Here is a 21887-nt window from a genome sequence, read left to right as displayed (position 1 = left end):
AACAAGATTTGTGACACAACTAGTTTGGAGCCAGTCGTGGTCCAATATGCAGCTTACTCAAGCGTGATGTGTAAACTTCATCCTGCATCCAGTGGTTAAAATTTTGAAATGCAGAATATTAGCATATTCATAGATTCTGGATTTTTGAGGGAGGGAGAAGGAGTAGATGTCATTGTAAGAATTTTTAACAGAGTCTTTATTTGTGGAAAAAGATTAGATACAAATTATTCAAAGCAGAGCACATTTATATGTCATAAAACATGTCTGGAGGCGATTTTTAACGTCCAAAAATGACTTGTGGTTTTGGCTTGTACCTCTGCTGTATTTCATCCCTTCATAAACCTGCTCCTTCTCCTTCTCCTACCCCACTGGCTTGCTCGTTCTTCCTTCCTTTCCTTACTTCTTACAAACTTACATTCCCAATTTCCTTGCAGTAGCTTTCTCTATCAACTTGTTGTTTCCCTCCGTACTTTGTCTATCTCCCTCCCCGCACATTCATCCTTCCTTAAACCTCCTCTTTAACCTCTATGATCTACCTGTTAAATTTTTCACTCATCTTTGTATCTTATGCTTACTCCACTCCCTCCTTCCCCCCTCTGCCTCCCCTTCTGCTATTCTTTGCCTGGAGACAAGCTCACTCTCCTCTGCTGCTTTCCCGCACACCTCCATCTCTGTATGGCTAGTTTTTATTCCTTCAGTCCATTCGTCCATCCCTGTTACTGCATGTGTTCCTGGCCACAGACTCGACTCTCTGTTGGCTCAGTTTAGTCTGGGTCTCAATGTCATCGCTAATGTCCCAGCATGGCCACTGCTGCTCTGCGTGTGAGCGTGTACGTGTGTTTGTATCTGTGAGTGTGTGCATGTGTATTGGATTCCTTAGGCTCCACTCTGCTAGTGTCACTGTTAATATAACATACTGCCTGCAGCGGGTTGCCTATACGCAGTGCTTGCTTTTTAACCCTCTTGCTTTTCACAACCCCCCTTATTTTAGCTTTTCTCTACTGCAGGGCTAATAAATGCTTGTGATTGCTTAGTGATGCCGTGTATGTTTGCATTACATGCTCTCCTCTCTCTCTCTCTCTCTTTCTGCCACATACAGTATGGTAATGTCCTCTACATTGTAGATGGCCTGATGCAGGTCTCTGGGTCAATTTCTACTCAAATCTCTCACTGTCTATCTTTTGTTCCATTCCTCTTCCAGCTTCTGCCTTGTCAGTATTTCTTCTGCTCTCTCTCTCTCTCTCTCTGTTCTATGTTCCTCTCTTTCTCCATTTCCCGTCTTTAGATATTGTGTGTGTCTGTTTATAACTCTGATTCTCTCCTTCCCTCCTTAATTCAGTCTCCCTTTCTGTCTGTCACCCTCTGTCTCCCTCTTCCCCTCCTTCCCCCCCCTCTGTCACTCTCATTCCCTGCCTAATTCACTGGAGGTTTATTGGCATACAGGCAGGATTGTTTTGCCAAGCCATTACAGTTCAAAATTCAATGAAGGCGCAATTCTCAAAATGTGCTTTCAGTCTGTTTCCCTGACCCCCCTCCTCCATGAAAGAATTGTCTTTTACTTTTTTTTTTGTCCTTCGATTCCCCTTTGTCTCTTTTCCTTCACTCAGTCATTTTGTATGTATTTCTTTTATTTTAAATGCTTTTAGCCTTTCTTTCTTCTTTGGTATTTGTCAGCATTTAACCTCACCCTCCCTCTGTTCCTTTTTCCCCTCTCAGCTCAGCTCCATCTTCCTCTTGTCGATCCCTTCCTTCTCTCTCCATTTCCCCTCTAACCCCTTAAAACCCTCTTGGTCAGTTTCTAACCCCCCCTCCTCCTCCTCCTCTCCCTCCTCACCCCTTCTTACCTCAGCACTTGCAGCAGAGAGCTCATCTACTGTCACTGCTCTGTCTTTCTGTGTTGCCTTTCTCTCTCTTTAATGTTTTTTTTTTTCTCGTTCTCCCCAGCCTCGCTCCATCATCCCACCCCGTCTTTCGCAAATATCTCTTATCTCTCCAGGCCCTTATTTCACCAAAATATGTCATCTTTTGCTTTTCTCCGCTACATCCCTCTCCTCTTTTCCGTTCTCCGAGGAGTGACTTTTCTGTTTTCCCCATCTCTGATTACTTCCCTCCATCCGCTCGTTTTGCCCCCCTCTGTCTCCTGTTGTCTCCAGGTCTTTCCTCCACCCTGCTTTTAATAACATATGTCAGAGTTTAACCTCTTTCCCCTTGTTTTCCCTCAGGTGTGTTTGGTCTTTAACCCCGCCCCCCCATCCCTCCTCCCTTGCCTCTCCCTCTCTGTTTCGCCTGCCACTACGGTTGTTTCATTTTCCCTTTCTTGCTTCACTCCTGTTTTCATTATTCATAACTGTAACTTGTTTCATCAGGCCCAAGCTCATTAAGCACTGGCCCCTATTGCCTCCTGTACCTCCTGGTTAGCAAACATCACATGCAGCCATGCAGTCTTCCCTCTTTCTGGTGTGTCTGCTTCTCAGCCACCGATTCTCTTTCTGAATCATACGCCTGACTCCCATGAACCTTATCACATCAGCTTACAGCTATCTCTCCTCTTACCTCCCCCAGCACGCTTGTTTTTTCTTGATAGGGCCTTTTCTATTCAACTTCCTCCCCTCCCGTTCAGGTGCACCTCTGCTCCGGCTCTATCTTTCTCCCCTTACTTCTCCCACCCTGTTTCTCTCCACGTCTCCCCTGTCCCCTCCTTATCTCACTAGAGTGTATGTGTGTGTGTGTCTCCCCTCGTCCCTGTTCCCTCCCTGCCTTCCTACTGTCCTCCAGGTACGTTTGCTGTACTGCTCCCAGGAAGAGGCTGAGCTGGTTTTCCGAGCTGCCTGGGCCGCCGGTCAGGCCGGAGCCTCGCACATGTGGTTTGCTGTGGGGCCAGCTCTCTCAGGTTTAGGCATGGAGAGCCTGCCCCGGGCTCTGTTTGCTGTGCGGCCCCAGGGCTGGAGGGACGAACCTCGCCGGAGGATTGCTCGGGGTGTGTCTGTGCTGACTCATGGGGCAGTGGCGATGCGCAAGGATTACGGAACAACGGGTGGGCCAAACTTTGTCACCAACTGCATGACGGATGCCAATCAGACCCAGAGACTGCGGGGCAGGATGAGGTGAGACGGAGATAAGGGGAAAGAGGAAAGCTCTAAAAGAGAGAATGTAAAAAGGGAAGCAAGAGAAATTTAAGGTTGGGGGGTAAGTATGAGCCAGTTGGCAGGTTACAGACAGAATATTTGAAAGTGGAAGAAAAAGAAATTGAGACAGGATGAGGTGTATTCTATGAAACGAGTTGGCTTTGTGCCAGAATGAGTTGGAAGGTATGTGGGTGGAGTTGGTAGATTCAGTGTCAGAGAGCAGGCGCAGAGGGGATATCTGAATTTGGAGGTGGCTATCATCCATGCAAAATAGATGTTGTTGGTGCGTGTAGTTGTGAGTTGGCGAAATTACCCCAGCATCTGTAGCAAGCGGACCATGTCTCATGTATATTAATGAGACAGCTTTAATATATTCCTTGTAGGCTGTGCAAACAGACAGCAGCACACTCTAACAGGTAGCCCAAGTGGTCCTGGATATCATCTTGGTTCATTTTTAATGCCAGTCTTTCTTGCTCCATATACACACTGCACATGTGATATTGTGTAGATAGATTAGTCAATAAGCCAAATATGGAATTCATTAGTTGTAGCTTTGCAGCAATGTTTGGAAATAAAGCACAACACAAACAGTGTGGCAATTAAAGGGCAATGATGAATGAATTCTTCTTTCTTTGCTTATAAACTATGTCTAGGAACAGAAGATAATGTTCTCATTTCCATTTTTTGCACTGCTACCTGCTGTTCACTGTCTGTAACTACAAGCTGCTGTTCCATCTGAGGCTTTTCATCATGTAAAAAACATGAATCTATCAGGTTCTGTGTTTTGAAGCCAGCAAGTTGACATGAGAATACAATTAGAAGGTTTGTCCTGTGTGATTATCATACAAACTATAGAGCTTGCAGGCGATGCAGAGAGCAGCAGTCGTTTGACTTCAAAGATCCTGACAATTCTGTGTCTGATCATTTGTCTGTAGATTTGATTAACAGACAAGCCCTGACAGTCACCACAGAGGTGCTGTGATTTAGTTTCAAGTGGGAAGAGAATAGGGAAGGCTTCTTGCATCAAAACCAGCTGTAGGATTTCTCTTATCTCTTCATATCCTTTAAGACAATAATTAAATAATTTACTAATATTCTGTGTTTTCTGTCATATCGTTACCGTCTGCTTTCTCCTTTTACCTCCATCCATCATCACGCAGGTATTTCAGCAACATCACACTTGGTGGGCGAGATTACTCCTTCAATAGTGATGGTTACTTGGCCAACCCCTTCCTGGATGTAATTTCCTGGACACCTGGACGTGGATGGGAAGATGTAAGGACATGACATCAGTTCTTTGCGTCTAATCATGTGGTTGTAAATTTGATTGATAGGCAAGCTCTGACTGGCTCCACCTAGATGCTGTGATTTAGTCTGACTTCAGAAAGAAAAGGGCTTGCTTTTTCTTAAACCATAATACACTTGATTGTATATTATTTAAACTGCTATGTGAATCTTGAGATTCGTGTGTCGTTCTAATGTTGCCCTCTGTGATGAACTGGAAGGACAAAAGCTCCTAGCAATTGAACCCAGAGCAGATTTTGTGCTGATTCAAGCAATGTTCTTGAGTCTTAATCTGTCCATGTGAGCTAGATGATCAGTGCTGCATTGGCATCTAAAATAAAAATATAAACCTGACAGTGAGGATAGGCAGGTCACATGGGTTTATGTTCATGTAAAGTTCACTATGGCTATCAGTGCCTGAGGCAGAGGAGAGAAGCTGGCTGCTGACCATTTGACCTCACTTTGTGCTCTCCTACTGTGCCTGTTCAGTTGCTGCTGTCTCTCTGTATCTCTGCTATTTCTTGGTTTAAACACACTCTCACAATATACACACTCCCAAACACACACACATATAATGCGGAAATGATTGGTCGATTGACAGAAAACTAGTCATAAACAATTTTCATAATTGTTTAAAGGTGCAGTGTGTAGGATTTAGTGGCATCTAGCAGTGAGGTTGCTTATTACAACTAACTGGATACCCCTCCCCTCACCCTCCCCTTCCAAGTGTGTAGGAGAACCTACGGTGGCTGTAAAACCCGTGAAAAACGCGAAAGGCCCTCACTAGAGCCAGTGTTTGGTTTGTCCGTTCTGGGTTACTGTAGAAACATGGCGGAGCAACAGGCTCCGTGGAAGAGGACCCACTCCCTATGTAGATATAATGGGCTCATTCTAAGGTAACAAAAACACAACAATTCTTATTTTCAGGTGCTTATACACTAATTAAAACATACTTATGAATATTTTATTCCATTGCTGCCAAGTCCGTTCTGCTAGATGCCACTAAATTCTACACACTGCACCTTTAAATAATTTTTCAAGCAAAAATGCCAAGAAATTCTGTTTCCAACCTCTCAAATGAGAGAATTTTCTGCTTTTAATAATATCAACGTAAACTGAAAATCTTTTGATTTTGGACTGTTGGTCTGACAAAACAAGCAATGTGAGGACATCACCATGGGCTCTGGGAAATTTTAATGCATCATTTGACTGACTGAAAAAAAGATTAAAGGATTAAAGAATAGATTCACATTTTTCCCAGTTGGCCTTATTTTTCCCAATATACACATGGTTATGTGTATATTCAAAGACATAATATTCTCTATAATCATTCTCCCTCTCCTAACTGGTCATAAATACACAGTCCTTGTTCCTTGCAAAATTGCACTAAATAGTGCAGCTGAACCCACAGTAACACAAGGCTTCAGCACTCTGAGTTAGCCAAATCAAGGGGGTATCTTCCAGTTTGCATTAAAGTTACATTTTTTTAATATAAAATTCCCTCTGCCTTTCCTTGGACAGTGTTTTCTTGTAGCAATGCGGCAGTGGAATAACAACACAAAGAGAGAATTTTGCACAAAACTGACCATAATTTTGGAGGATACTCACTTGATTTGCATAACTTGGACTTGAAACTTTACATGAGCCTCAGCTGAATGGTCAAATGCTCTTCCTCCGATCCTAAGGCACCATTTTTGGCGGAAATGTTGTCATGTCTATCCAGTATGAAGAGAGGAATGATTACAGTGACCAATAACTCCGTCAATATACATACAGCATGGGCATGCATGTATTTAGACAGGCTTGAAAAAATGTGAACCTATTCTTAAATCGATAATGAAAATAATCAGTAGCTGCAGCCCTGCAGTCATACACATGTACTCACACATTTCATTCTTTGTCATTTTGCAGAGAGACTTGTTCTGATGTTGTTCTGATCAATAGTTGCTGATTGTTCCTATTTGTTGCCTGTGTTCTCAGGTTTTTGCTGTAAAATGCAGATTTAAGTAGTGCTGAAGATTTCTGGGTATCACTGCCATCTAGTTGTAGACTCACCATTGTTTTGTGCGTTTGAGTGTCTTGTATACATAACTGTATGTTATGCATCAGTACCCCTGGCATGTCATGCATATTCTATAAAGCTGTGGTTTGTTCAGAAATCCTCAATACGAAGCCTTGTCACCTGTTGGAGATGTTTTCCCTTTAATACGCAGGGATTTTACCCTTGTCAGTGTCAGAAAAGAGAGCGATGCTCATTTTCTCAACCACACACCAGCACCTCTACACCTCACTGTACATGCATAAAGACACACAACACTATCAGAACATACACTTTACAACTGCACATAATCACAAACACCACACAAATACAGATGCACCCACACAAACTTACACACACACACACACACAAAAGTACAAATACACACATTGATTGTTTTCAGCCTCCTGCTGGTTTTAACAGCCCACCAGAGTCCAGTCTCAGTGTGTTGTAACATGCTGACTCCTGCCATATCCCTCAAATCTCTTTCAATTAGAAGCTCCTGCGCTGGTCCTTCGACTCTGTGCAAACCCAGGGTACAAAACCCGCCCACATACACACACACACACACACATGCTTAAAGCTTTCACACCAACATCCACATGTCACAAATGAGGGCACATACTGTATGCTTACACACATATGCTTACACCCTTCTTGCATAAACCCTATTGCACACACACACACACACACACACACACACACACACACACACACACACACACAAAATGAGGATAAGACGCCTGTATCTGCCTATTATGCACATCCACGCTGTTGGCTCTCCTTGAATATTTAATGTTCTCTTTACAATGACTGCACCATTACCTAGAGCCCGGGAGCACCCAGCTTAGCTTACTGAAACACTGCAGACTAGTACTGAAGGTTGTCTAGCATTAGCATGGCTTGTTTCTGCTATGGAGACAGCACACAGAGATATATGTTCCAGGATATTACCAGAGATTGATGAACATTAATTAACGCCACTCACAACTGCTAAAGGATAATATTTTGGTGTAAAGTGGTTCTCAGTTCACTAACTTTTGCTCCAAAACAAGGTTATCTTCTCTGCTTGTTCTTTTTCTTAGTATGTACGTTTTTCTGGATTTTGTCTGAATAGCATGTTCTCCAGTGATCTCTATCTGTTTCCTGTCTGTGTTCCCTGAGAGTGTTTTGATCGAATGTCTGTTGTGGCGTTGCGGTCGAAGTGCAGTCGAAATACTGTCATTGTAGCCACCTTCTCCTTCTCTCAATGCCAGAGCTTGCATTACACAGACAGGCTGCAAGAAGCAGCCAAACTTTGCTCTACTGGCCTGCTTAAGCACTCAAATTCTTATGTGTATTTTATTTGTATGTGTGTTTGTGTGTTAACTGTATATTCTTGTGTATTTTTGTGTGTGTTTGCATGGGTTGACTGTATGTATGTGCATTTTCTTGTGTGTGTGTGTGTGTCGCCTCAGTCACACTTGTCACGACACTCAGACGTGACTGTTATCAGGTGATCATGCCAAGATGTGTCAAATGATGCTGCAAGAGGAAGCTTCACAAAAGCCTGAATCTTCTTGGGTGTGGTTCTGCCTCGTGCTGCTTTCAAAAGTCTGAATATCCCAGGCACCAGCATCCAGCACATCTAGAGTGCATATAAAGAATGCAAAGGGGGAGACAATGATACAGCCAGAGGGATGCTTGACAGACATTTTCAGGTCAACAGTGGACACAGAACAATGTGGTCTCACAGCATCATTCACAAATAGATTTTCAAAATCACATTGACATGACATCTGAGGCCATGGTCTACCCTGTGTACGTGTGATTTTCAATTGTGTAAATGCCCTCGAAAATGCATTTAGACCAGAGCTTATGACATAAAAATTCATCAATCAGACCAAGCCAAATTGAAGGGATGGGGATTTCTGCTTGCAACAGAGCCACCTCTGTCACCAAAGCTCCCTCAGTACAGATGAATCTGATTTATGTGTTGCACTCTGAAGCGCCGCCGCCATTACTGCTGTGGCAGAGTGGAACTGAACACATTTACGCTGACAGTGAAAGTACGGATGCTTGGGTTGATCATGGTCGGCAGTCGCTCCCTCCGACAGATGGAAGTAATCTGTGTTAAGGTGCCAGTTATTCAGTCTTAAAAGAGTACTCAGCTGATGTAGCATTGCTCTCCAATAACATTGTCGGACTCACAATGGACAGTTTTTAAAAAAGGATCAAAATTGATGCAGAACAACTAGGTATATCATCCTTTTTCACTATGCATTCATCTTCCTTTTCAAAGCCTGGAGCCTACATTACCCACAATGACATTTCGTTGCCTCAAGTGACATCACTTGAGGCAACTCATCAGACTTTGCATAGCTCCCACTGGAGCCACAAAAGGCTTTATTGATGTGTAAAATTGGTGGAATTTTCCTCTAAAACACAAATCTGAAATAAGTTAAGGCTCTGGGAAAAAATTACATTAACATTCTGTTTGACCTCCACAGTCAGGATGTGAAAGTGCTGTTTGGAGAAGTTAATTAAAGGATAAATTCACAATGCATATTGATGCTTATGCATATTGAACAGTTTTTTGTTTGCTTTAATAATTTCTCCTGTTCATATTGGCCATTAGCTGATCTGTTCCTGATCCAGTTCCCATTTACAAAACTTCCAATGCACATGTGGGCACCTGACTATTGTTTTGAGACAGACTTGAAAAATTGTGAACCTATCCTTTAAACCTAGCAGGAATTACTTGCTGCTGGATTTACACATGATACTGTAAAAGTGGAATTTAAGCCAGGGAACGTAGCACCAAGCTCAGCAGGGTGGCTACTCACACACAGTCCATGTATTTATATCACCCTGTCTTTAGTGGTCCCTGGTCGGTCCTTTGCTCAGAATACGATTGAAACATGAAGATTTAACTGAGATTTACGAGAATAAAATTGAGGCCTGTGCTTTAGCAGCTGATAATAGCAAAGCCCCCAAAATAAGTCCAACTGTCTGTTAAAACTGGACTCATTTTCATTAAAAAGCTTGACTTTTGTAGATTATGAGCTGTATTTTAATAGCATTTGATGAGAACACTTTCAACATATATAACTGGTTCTACAGGATCTCCTGAAAACATTTCCACGCAGTAGCGCTCAAAAAAGTGTAATGCTTTATCTACATTACAGTGACATACTGGGGTGAACAAGTACGGTGCCACTGCAGTAATGGAAACTTGTTTACTTCTGCCTACAACCTGTATAGCCCATCGTTTGTGCAGTCATGAATCTGTGAGTTAGTTGCTTTCATCCAACTCAGAGCTATAATATGAAAATGTTTGTTTGTTCAGTGTCCGATTCAACACTAAATGACTAGTGCAGCATATCTAGATGACCACTGTAGCATCATCAATCAGTGTGGCCTTTGCACATGCATAAATGTGTCAGGTAATTGCTCCCATCCCACACAACAATGAATATTTAGGGCTCAGTGCTCTAAAATAGAGCGAGTGGGCACAATTACCCGTATAATACTTGTACAATATAATACATTCTGGTACCATAGCCCTGCAGTAAATACTACCGTCATGCAGCTTATAATATTTGTTTTTTATTGAGACTGTCAGAGAGATGTTCCTTCATCTCAGTAGTCATTTGTGGTCATAGTTTGTGGTGTTGCTGCATTGGATTGTGTTCTTTTTCAAGTTCTTTTTCCCCATCTGTATTATACAAGGGAGGACAAAATTATGCAGTCTACTACAATGATTATTGCAGGGTATTTGTATGGGATTGTACTGGATTATGTTGTATAAGTCTTCATGTATGTGACTGTGTAAATGTAGGTTATGGTATTGTTATTATTATAAAACAAACTTTTATATTCTGTTAAATGAAAAAACGTCTACATTGAAGTTAGAGTGGCTCCTTAACAGTAAAACACTGTTCTGATTTTATAGCTTTATTCTGTAGTTTTCTTGAGTTTCATTTTAAAAATGTGAGCATTCATATTTAAGAGTGAAAATTAAAGAGGTTGTCGGCAGTGATGCCAACTTTCAAAATTAGCAAATTAATAAATCACAATATAAAATACTGTACTTACAGCCTACATATAAACGTGATTATATTTCTGTTCATTAGCTGGTTTGATATTAAATGACCAACACAATCAATACAGACAGTATCTTGTGCCTTTAGATGTAAGAAAAACACAATTTGTTTAAGGACAGTACAGTAATACAGTAATACTCCTTGTGGATTACAGTAACAGTGAATATGGATTGTGGCAGTGATTCATTTCGGTAAAATATTTTCTACTTGTTTTCTTCTATATTCAATAGAATTTGTTTTGCACAAGAAACCTGAAACTAAGGTTTAAATCCAGTATTACCAGCACGGTTCTAACATACGTTAAATCCGCTGCTCGTGCTATGGCAGGTGCAGGTTCAATATATAGAAATATTGCATTTAAACGTTGGTTTCGACCCAGGACAAACATTTTATAATTATGGGCAGACAGGAGACATCTGTGGGAGCACAAAATACCCTTTAATGATAAAACCTGCTCCTGAATAACAGATAAAAATAACAACTTGATTTCCACCATAAAGGTTTGCCTCACCTGACATAATCATGCTGTTATGTATAGAAAGCTAAGGACCCAAATGTGCGGTTACTAAACTTGTGGAGACGTTGAAGCTTCAATGTCATTGTCACACTGCTACTAATACTTAACTATTACTAATCACTACTCATGACTGAAAAAGTAATCACATTACTGTAAACATGTTAATTAATGTGTTACAGTGCAACATAAAATGGTGCTCTGCTTCCTCTCAGAGATATTTTCAGATGTTCGGAGGACTTTATCCCTCCTTTCAAATACAAACAGCTTTGATGATGGAAATGGTAGCCTGTTACCCAAAAAACTGACCTGATTCTCAGGCTGGAAAACAACAATCCATCTCTGTTTCCAAATATGGCTGTATGAATTGATTTCTGTCATATGGCCTATGGAAAAACTTTGTTATAAAAACTTCAAATGTCATTCTACATGGGAAAACCTTTGGGTCCAGTATCTTGAGGCAAATGTGGGTTTCTAATGTACTTTTGATGCTGTGTTCAATACTGTTGTAGAGATTATCTGGTCTTGTTTATCATTACTATATAAACAAAGGTAGTATCCATTAGAACAAATACTGTCTTTGATAGAAATATGTGCCACCTTTTGTCTAATTTTTCTCTCGCCTGTCTCCCCAGGTAGGCTGGTGGGAGAACGGTGTACTGAGGCTGCGGTACCCAGCCTGGTCCCGCTACGGGCCATTCCTTAAACCACCTGATGACGCCCAGCACCTGCGCGTTGTCACGCTGGAGGAAAGGCCATTTGTTATTGTGGAGCTGGCAGACCCTGCATCTGGAACTTGCATCCGTGACTCAGTGCCCTGCAGACGACCCCTTAATGCCAGGTTTGAATCCTTTGGGCAAAAGGCAAATTGATTTTTTTGTGTTATATTATGGATGTGATGTTATTGACTAATTTCCTATGATAATTTTCACTCAAAACATAAACTGATAGTGAAGGGGGAGAAAGAAGAATAGATAGAGATAGAGAGCTGAAACGATTGGTCAAATAGTTGATTGGCAATAAATTGATCAGCAGCTACTTTGATAATTGATTAATTAAGTTAATTTCAAACTAAAAAGCCAATCAGGTTCTCCTATGTAAGGATTTACTGCTTTCATCCATTTATGTATGATAGTAAATTAAATATCCTTGGGTTTCAGTTGGTCAGACAAAACAAGACATTTGAAGATGTCATCTTGAAAATTAGAAGATTTTTCACTAATCTCCAACATTTTATAAACAAAGCGGTTGATCGATAGATCGAGGAAATAATCAGCGCAAAATAATTGTTGGCTGCAGTCCTAGAAGCCTCTCTAGTTCTGCTTTATGAATGGAGTTCCTAAGCCGTCATGATGCCCTCCAATTGAGGTGACATCAATCACCTATCAAAACTGTAGTCTCTTTACTCCCTGACCATAATCAATAACAGACTGCTCTCCAGAGGATCAGTGGAATGACTCAGGGGTCTGGAATCAGATATGACCACAGTGAAGCTTTATGGTTCATCAGCTTCTGAAGGGATGACAGCACCTAGCCTACACTGGTCGATCAAACCTGTCACCAAGGGTTTGGCTACAGTACACTTTCTCTGTGACCATTTCGTTTTCCTTTCCTTTCCTTTCCTTTCCTTTCCTTTCCTTTCCTTTCCTTTCCTTTCCTTTCCTTTCCTTTCCTTTCCTGTCCTGTCCTGTCCTGTCCTTTCCTGTCCTGTCCTGTCCTGTCCTGTCCCGTCCTGTCCTGTCCTTTCTAATCCAATCTTGAACCAGACCATTACACGCCGAACACAATGCAGTTCTTAGTCATTTTGTGTTTCACTTTCACGTCTGTTCTTTACTGACTTTTTCTATCGTGACTTCTTCACAGCGCCATCCATGAGGGTGTGGCTCCCATGAAGCAGTGTTGCAAGGGCTTCTGCATTGACATCCTCAAGAGATTGGCTAAGATTGTCGGCTTCACCTATGACCTTTACTTAGTGACCAATGGGAAACACGGGAAGAAAATTGATGGGGTTTGGAACGGCATGATTGGAGAGGCAAGTCTTTGGTTTATATGTGTGTGTGTGTGTGGGGGGGTGCCTGTGGTTCTGCCTGTCTGCCTTTGTGAGCAATGTGTTCTCAATGTCGGTCCCATATCACTGGCGTATTTGTGAGAGGAGTGTGTGTGGTTTTCCCATTTGTTCCTCTGCATATTTTGTATAGCATTTTCTATTGACAAGCCATATAGTAGCATTTCTCAGCTTGTGCTCCTGCCTCCTGGGTGACCAGTTAAACGCTATGTGTCACATCAATCGCTGTGAGAGTTATGGCCACTTAACCACTGCCAGCAATCAGACAGCTGTCATTTATTACACACATATACATGTGCACAAGCACACACACTGAGATAGATGGGAGAAAATGCACAGTTAGACAAATTAGATGGACAAGCATGATGGCAAACGCATGCGGTGAACACACACGCTTCTGCAAACACGTCCCTAAAGCATGTTGATCTACGGAGACACATCCTTGTACACACAGAAGCAAAAAGACACACATACACACACATTGTCAAAGACCCCCTGGCTATTTGGGATTAGTCCTTGATATTTTCTTGGCAATACTCACTGAAGTTCATGATCTCCCATCAAGAAAGACACAATTATACTGGCAGAAAAATAAAAACAGGCACATACAAATAGACAAGCATGCACACGTGTTCACACACATACCGAGATCGATACAGAGGCTGCTGTTTCATTGAAGTACCCCGCTGTTTCTGTCTTTGTCCCAGAGGGAACTTGCCAAATGCCAGTTGTCACGGGTTTCAAAACAGTTCCACTGCGCTCTCCTGCTCCATCAGTTATAACTTGAGCCCGGGCCAGAGCTGTCTGTCGAATCTATTTTCACATGCAAAAGGCCAAGCGAATTTTGTTTTCTCAAACTAATGTCTGTCTTTTGATCAGATGTTCCAAAGCCTGCCATTCTTTGATCAGGTAATCCAGAGACTTGGCAAAGTTGAGGGGAGGGTGCTTTGCTTTCTGCTTCGCTTCATTTTTCTGCTGATTTGCCCTGAAGAGCGGATGTGCCATGTCTAATGTAGATTAACATTTCACTTGTACAATCAGCAGACACAGCGGTTTTCAGGTTTTTCTAGATGGTGGTAGGGAGGAGACGTGCCCTAGCTCATTTTGTATGGAGCCGGAACAGTGACTTTAAGTTATGGCATTGAAAATAAAATTTGGCATTGAAAACAAAACCTGAACTGAAAAAAGGAACATTGGCATTGAAACACTTGTAGTGAGAAAAGTTGTATTGGCTCTGAAAAACATTACACTAAATAATAAAACACAGTCATTAAAAAAATGAAGCTTTTAATAAAACATGAATATATTATACTTGCTCATTTTTTGACCATGCACCTGTAATCCTATTATCTTATTTTATTTTGATATTTTTTTAATTCTAATGTGTTTTTCAATGACACTTGTCAAATATTTTCTCAATGTCACTCTTTTTACACTGACTGTTTTTTTACACTGACTGTTTTTGACCGGACTGGCCACAGATCAGCCCTTTTACTGCCGTTGTCCATGAGTGAGTGAGTGAGTGAGTGATGAAGTTACACCATTGGTCAGCCGCCTGAACGTTGGAGTTTCCTCATTGGCCATTGCTCTTTCAAAATGAATTTGTGCGATATGATGGAAGTGGAGGACAGTAGCGTAACGCAGAGTGATTGTTTCCTGCTCCGAGCTCTGACACTCTCAGCTCCGGTGTTAAACGCAGCGAAGTCGACTAAAAGTCCTGTTTAAACAGATGCGTACCAGCGTCTCTGCATATCCTTTTCTACCGTCCAGTGTGATCGACTCTCCGGCTGACAGCACCGTCAGCAGCCGGCAGGAGAGACGCTCCGTGGTAACTGAACTATTACCAGGATGCAACTTTTTATTTCTCTGATGTTTTCACATCACAAACAATGAACAACAGGATTAAAGCACGAGTCTTGCAGGTAAAACATGACTCATGACTCATGTAGGCTATTTAGTGTGCGGCAGCTGCTCTGCAGGTGCGCTTGATTTGATTGTATCTGCGTTAACTGGGCGGAGATGAGCCTCCTGAATTTGCACCCAAAATGCTGTCAAAACTTTCATTTACAATTTCCACAACAGCCTCCATGATCATCGACCAGGAAAGAGGCAGCAAAAAGGTGCATAGAGGCATGAGGGAGAGTGCACAGTTAAAGCACCCCAAACAACCATCACTCTGACAAAACACTCAATGCGGAGTGATAGAAACAGATGAAAGAACAGGGGGAGTTAACAGATAATTAGAATAGTTATAATTAGAATTAAAATAAGTTCTCTTTCAAATCAAACATCCCAAAATATGAGTGGAAAGTATTGTTCTTGCAAATGCATTTATAACCTGTTATTCTTTTTAAACTCAAATTTAGCTTAACTATATCATGTGATCTGCTACTTCAGTACACTTTACCAGTAAATATTACTGGGACCACTAGAGAAAATTGCAGATGAACATTTAATATCCAGGAATTCAAGTTATCGACGCTTCCACTGACTATACCTGTAACATATTGGCCACAATTACACACATTGACCATACACGGTCCAGACATATACTAGGTTTTGACCTAGTCTTGTTTTTCAGTGACTGTGGTTTTCAGTTTCAGCTTTCTGTCACTGTTTTGGCGTGGAGGGGAAGGGTTAGGGGGAGAGTTAAGGGGAGTGTGCAGGCACATTTTAAGGTGTACAAAGGGTCAGGATGCAGAAATGTCAGTATCTCTCCTGGAAACAACTCTTTGTGGTCTATAAACGATTGGCTTTGTCTGTCGGTAACCCTGCTCTACACACTTACCCATAATTAGGTTTCTCTCTTACCACTGCCTCATGTCCCCTTTAGGTGGTGTACAAGCGAGCAGACATGGCCATTGGCTCGCTGACTATTAATGAGGAGAGGTCAGAGGTCGTGGATTTCTCTGTCCCTTTTGTGGAGACGGGGATTAGTGTCATGGTCTCCCGTAGCAACGGAACTGTATCACCGTCCGCTTTCTTAGGTAAGAGGCTCTGTTTATGTGAGGCGTCCAACTCATGTACAGAATCTTATCTAACTGTAAAGTGTCAAGTTTGCATAAAAAGCTCCAGTCTTTGACTGCTGATCCTTACATCTAGATTAGCCGTTACTTTTTCTCAGCAGCTCTTGTCCGACTTGTTTCACTCTGTCAGCAGACTCAAGGCTCCAGTGGGAGAAAAGTGTTATTGGCCTATAGACAGCATTGAGATGATTGTAAAAAAAAGAGAAACAGTGTTTATGGACTTCTGGAGACTATGTTTACTCCAGGGGTTTCTGTTTTCACTGCACACATGGCTCATCTCACTTTCTACAGTACATAATGTACCAGGTTTATGCAACTTTCTTGTCCCCTCTAATAATAATAATAATAATAATTTAATAATAATAAGCATATTTCTATTTTTACAACCCACAAGTCAGGTCATGTATGTAGCCTAAGTGTTTTAATGTGTATAATTTATATGGATTGAGTTCTATTTACTTGACTTTTTATTTTGTTGTGTTTTTTACTCTAGTTCTTATCTGTTTCCTTGTTTCCTGCACTGCTGTAACATGCGAATTTCCCCTCTGGGAATCAATAAAGTCTTATCTTATCTTATCTCATCTTATCTCATCTTATATTGTCTTGATTTCATAATGCTGTACAGAACTGTTTGATAGGCCCATATGCTGTGTGTTTATTCAAGTCTTTTGTTTCCCTCTAAAGAGCCCTACAGCCCAGCGGTGTGGGTGATGATGTTCGTCATGTGCCTGACCGTGGTGGCTGTGACTGTCTTCATTTTTGAGTTCTTCAGTCCCGTGGGCTACAACCGCAGTCTGCAAACTGGCAAAAGTGAGTGATGGGACTAAGCTGTCTGTGTTTCCCAGTCTGATAGATGGGTCTGCGTGCAGTCCATCACTGTTGCCACATGGATCAAATGGACAAACACCGAACGCACTTCTGGAATGTGGTTAACAAATTTCAAAGTCAAATTGATTTTTCATTATGATAATGAACCTTTTTGTTTCTACTGAGTTTGTTTTCTTGCTGTCTGATTGGTAAGTCGTTACATTCAAAATGAACTGAAGGACATTTTGAATGCGTCGCCCTGAATCCTTAAGTGTGAGTGTGGTGAGGAGGAAATTATACCTACAGTATGTTGAACTGCATCCAAGTATTCTTGATATTGAAGCAGCCATTTATTATTCAACAGCATAGTTTGTACCCCTGTGATATTCAGTATGCCTGATGCCTCGGTCCAATACGCAGCCCGACTCGCCTCTTTTACTGCATGATTGCTGTGCTCTACATAATTTTACCTCTCTGTCATCCTCCCATATATCCCACTCATTCACTCTCATCTCTCTACTTCCTTCCTCCTTTACTCCTGACATATAAAGGCAGAGCATTTGAGCCCTTTGAATGGTGATTTGCACCGTGTGGTTCAATCATTTGTAAGATCATGCAGCAGCTGAATTCAAAGCTACCATCCTCAAAACATATAGTCTTTGCCTTATGAGATTTGGTTTCAAAAAGATTGCTAGGTATTTTTATATATGGTAAACCAATTTTACAGGTCGTTCATGGAAGTTTAATTTGAATCGGCTGCTTCACTATATTCACATGCTACTGAATACACTATTGTGCTGGTGTACTGGCTGGATAAAATTAATTATTTCTACAACCACTCTCTACACTCGCTCTGTCTTTTCTTTCTCCCTTTCTTCATCTTTTTGGACAGAGGCTGGAGGTTCTACTTTCACTATAGGAAAGTCTGTATGGCTTTTGTGGGCCATTGTCTTCAACAACTCTGTGCCAGTGGAGAACCCCAGAGGAACCACCAGCAAGATCATGGTGCTGATCTGGGCCTTCTTTGCCGTCATCTTCCTGGCCTCATATACAGCTAACCTGGCTGCCTTCATGATCCAGGAGGAGTACATTGACACAGTGTCAGGCCTCTCGGACAAGAAGGTACTTCATTGCTTGAATACTGATTAAATAGAGAAAGCAGAAGGAGAATTAAAGTCTTAGAATGAGCCAAATCCCATGAATCTGAATGTTAAATTGATTAAAGCACAGGAATTTAGAAATGAATAAAATCTTGTTGAACATAACTCAATTACCACAGTTCTGGAATACTTAAAAGACAGTTCTAAATACTACTTAAGTCCATGGTCTGCTCTGTTTTCGAAGATTTGACTGTGCATAGAGTGTTGTAAGTTAGTCTGGAAAGTGGACAGAAATAGGTCAGACAGATTGGTGCACAGCCTGGTGTGTCTCATGCCCCTTCCGTCTCCCTCCCTCGCCTCCCTTTGCTCCGTTAGTTTCAGCATCCCGAGGAGCAGTACCCACCTCTGAAGTTTGGCACGGTGCCCAACGGGAGCACAGAAAAAAACATCCGCTCCAACTACCCAGACATGCACCAGTACATGGGCAAATACAACCAGAGAGGAGTGGAGGACGCCATATTGAACCTCAAGACCGGGTGTGTTTGCCACAACATGGGCCTGATCATGTGTTTTGCTAAATCTGTCTTGCTCTTTTTCTTTTAGTTTATTGAATTATTGAATTAAGGAAGCTGTTAAAATTTTTAAAATTTCTTCTGTGCAATAAAAAACGATATTGTTGCTTACTTGAGACATAAAATCTTTGTGGGGAAAAAAAGTGAAAAAAATTTACAAAACAAATTATGATGTACAGATCCTGAAGTTTAAAAAGAAAACATTAATACATGCAAAAGAGCTAATTAACATAGAAGAATATACAAAAGAAAAATGCACAGTAGGCTTGTAGTTGTCTTCAGATTAAACATGGCTTAAACATGTACTAATAACTGCCCCATTTTAATCAGATTTTGACAAAACTTGTTTTACATCAACCCATCTGAAGAAAATGTACCTAAAATATATGATTATTATTATTATTTTGTTTTTGTTGGACTGTCATGTGGTTTCATTATGTTAGAACTCTTGCACTAGCAGGCCATACTATACAGTGGCATTCTTTTCAACTTCGACTAACATTTCACATCTTCTGTCACACTTCCTGCTTCCCTGCACAGATTCTCTCACCTTTAGTCTCCCTCTCTCCACCTTCACCGCTATCTCCACCCACCCACACAGTGCGAGCAGCATTTCCCTCTTCAGTTTCTAGTGGAATCTCTATCACCCGTCATGTGTTGGATAATCCCAGTTTACTTTATCCTAAGCCTCTGTCATCATTTTCTCCCTCCCCATTGCCTTGACACCACAATTATAACTCAGTGTTAACATGCACAAAAATGAGAAACTCCTGCTTTTCTCCTGCTGTCTTTTTCTGTTGCTTAGTGCTTATCTTCCCCCCTCTCTCACTCCTCATCTGCCCTAATATCTTACCATTTATCTTCTTCCTTTCCCTTTCTTCTTCTCTTTTTTTGGTCCATTCTCTCCCCTCCCAGTGTGCTTTCTTGGTGTGTCTGTATTTAAACTTTATAATCCTCATCACTCTCTGGCTCTATCCCATGTCTTTTCCCCCTGAAGTGTGTAAATCTTTCCCCACTCTCTCTCTCTCTCCCTGTCACTGCGCTCTTCGCACCGTATAAATCCCCATCCTCCTCCTCCCCTCCACCTCCTCCACCACCTTCCCGCTCACTCACACATCTTTCCCTGATCTCTGCCTATTTTATTCTCCTTGTGTTTTCACTCTTTCCACCAAACCTGCTTCACTATTCCACCCTTCCTCCCTTTTCTTGTTATAATTTAACTTTTCATGGCCTCTCTATCATTCTCTGTGCCTGTCTGCCATATATTTTTGCACCCCAACTCTCTTCCCTGGTACATCACAAAGATCCACCTTTTTACTTCCTCCCCTGCCTCGGCCAGTCTCCTCATCCCTCTGTTCCCTCTCTCCCATTAAATGATGAATGAATTCTCCCTTGATCCCTTTACAGGAAACTGGATGCTTTTATTTATGATGCTGCAGTATTGAACTATATGGCCAGGAAGGACGAAGGTTGTAAGGTAAGGAATAACTCACACACTGCAGATTAGACATATATGTCTGCCTTTTGGTCAGTTTTTTCTGATATTTGCACATTGTCCTTTTTCCAAGGTGATGACCATAGGCTCGGGGAAGGTTTTTGCCACCACAGGCTACGGTATCGCCCTGCACAAAAACTCACGCTGGAAACGTCCTCTTGACCTGGCCCTGCTGCAGCTGGTGGGAGATGGTAAGAACTATGGGGAGGGGAGGGAAGAGAGGAAAATAATTAGGACAATGGAGGGGCAGAGGGAAGGTTATGGGTAGAATGACAGGATAAAGAAATGAGTGAAAGAATAGAACAACGGCGGGGGGTGAATGGAGGACACAGGGGGTAGATGAATGAGAGGATGTTGAGAAGTGGATGAGGGTGAATGTAAGGTGTGGAGAGAGCGACGGCTGTAAGGTGTGTTGATTGTGAGTGAGGGAATAATGGTATGTAGGAGAGGGCTGATGGTGCTATTAAAGATGTTTGTAGATCTCTTTATTGGCTGGCTGAGAGTAAGGGAAATAAAGGGGGAGGTGGGAGCAAGAGGAGTATTATTTGTTCGTTCCAAGCATTGCAGAAATGTCTTGATTCTTGTGGTGAAAGTGCACATGCCCCTCCCCTCTTTTTCACTCCTCTCAATCTCTCTAACTTTCACTCTCTATCCCTTTTTCCTGCTCGAGCTGGTAAAAGAAAAAAAAAGGATTTACTTGTGTGAGTCAATGTTGTAAAAAAGGATCATCACAACTTGTGCGGTGACAGATTTACACTCATTACAGATTAGCTGAGACTGACAGAGCGAGGAAGTGTGAGGAAAAAAAATAAGCAAAGAGAAACACCTGAAAATACCCTGAACATGAGATGTGTAAATATTGCACTGAAGCAAAAGGAATTATAGAAAACAGATCGGATAATTGAATAATTGATAGCTATGGGAGAATTATTAGTATGCTGTTTGTCCTGCTGCACATAGTGTTTAGGATTAATCCATGGGAGGAAGGTTCCTTGTGTGTGACAGAGAGAATCTGTTTTTAGCAATAGTTGTCAGTACACTAATGCTTGATTGTCATTTTACACAGTCCACCACACGCATTCATTGTCTCAATCGGATGCTGCTTGTTTGGCTTTTCCTCGTTTTTTAAATCAGCTTTGCTTATGGCGTGGCGGACAAAGCCCTTTAGCTGTTTCTGGCACGCCGACACTTTAGCTGCTTACACACTGATAATGCCAATTTGGTGCCAAGATCTATTAAATAAGACTGGTGTCTGGAGCTGAATAGCTGGACCTGGAAAAGGATGTGTGTGCAAGAAAAACGGAGAGCCCAGACAGCCTTGACATGCTATGTCTGTTGTTTCTTTCAGTTCTTTTTCTTTCTGTGTTGTGCATGTCCTTGTCCTTGCTGCTGTTTAGCAAAAGCCCTTAACATCAGCTGTGCACGCCGGATGGATCTAGTTACAGGATGGTGTTGAATGCTGAGGGTTCTAGTAGTATGAAGGTATTTATTGAAGTGGATTACTAAGGAAGAGGATTAGTTTGTTTGGATGTGGAAGGAGGGAGGGAGGACTTGCATTCAGCATGGCCTCAAAGGCTGCATCTCAAAAATCGCCTTGCGGCTCAAGGACTCGGCATCACACCTTCAGCTGAGCTAAATCATGTCACAGTGTTACATCATTATTGTACTATGCCATGTTGAGTCATATCATTTTACAACTGCGTTAGAAGATCGAGGGCCACTGGAGATGTCCACCACTGCTTTGTCAACCCTGTGCGTGTATTGTTCTCCTTGTTG

At 41.8% G+C, this 21887-nt stretch overlaps 1 protein-coding gene across 11 annotated transcripts in view; it reads left to right on the top strand.

The window, feature by feature from the left end:
- LOC121905499 (glutamate receptor ionotropic, NMDA 2D) overlaps positions 1-21887 on the top strand; it is a 79106-nt gene that overhangs the window by 19100 nt on the left and 38119 nt on the right. For 6 of the 11 annotated variants that reach the window (XM_042423756.1, XM_042423754.1, XM_042423751.1 and 3 more), the window contains 10 exons: positions 2776-3104; positions 4286-4400; positions 11682-11887; positions 12910-13078; positions 15945-16098; positions 16822-16947; positions 17837-18066; positions 18420-18580; positions 20024-20093; positions 20185-20302. In XM_042423756.1, coding sequence (XP_042279690.1) covers positions 2776-3104; positions 4286-4400; positions 11682-11887; positions 12910-13078; positions 15945-16098; positions 16822-16947; positions 17837-18066; positions 18420-18580; positions 20024-20093; positions 20185-20302 — 1678 coding nt within the window. Of the gene's footprint in view, positions 1-2775; positions 3105-4285; positions 4401-11681; positions 11888-12909; positions 13079-15944; positions 16099-16821; positions 16948-17512; positions 17521-17836; positions 18067-18419; positions 18581-20023; positions 20094-20184; positions 20303-21887 lie in introns of those variants that run through there. The other 5 variants (XM_042423757.1, XM_042423753.1, XM_042423752.1 and 2 more) reach the window with 5 other exon arrangements.

Source organism: Thunnus maccoyii, chromosome 10, assembly GCF_910596095.1.
Source record: "Thunnus maccoyii chromosome 10, fThuMac1.1, whole genome shotgun sequence".
In the NCBI taxonomy this organism is placed as follows: domain Eukaryota; kingdom Metazoa; phylum Chordata; class Actinopteri; order Scombriformes; family Scombridae; genus Thunnus; species Thunnus maccoyii.
The sequence above is the reverse complement of the archived record's forward strand: the minus strand, read 5'-3'. Positions and strand labels throughout refer to the sequence as shown.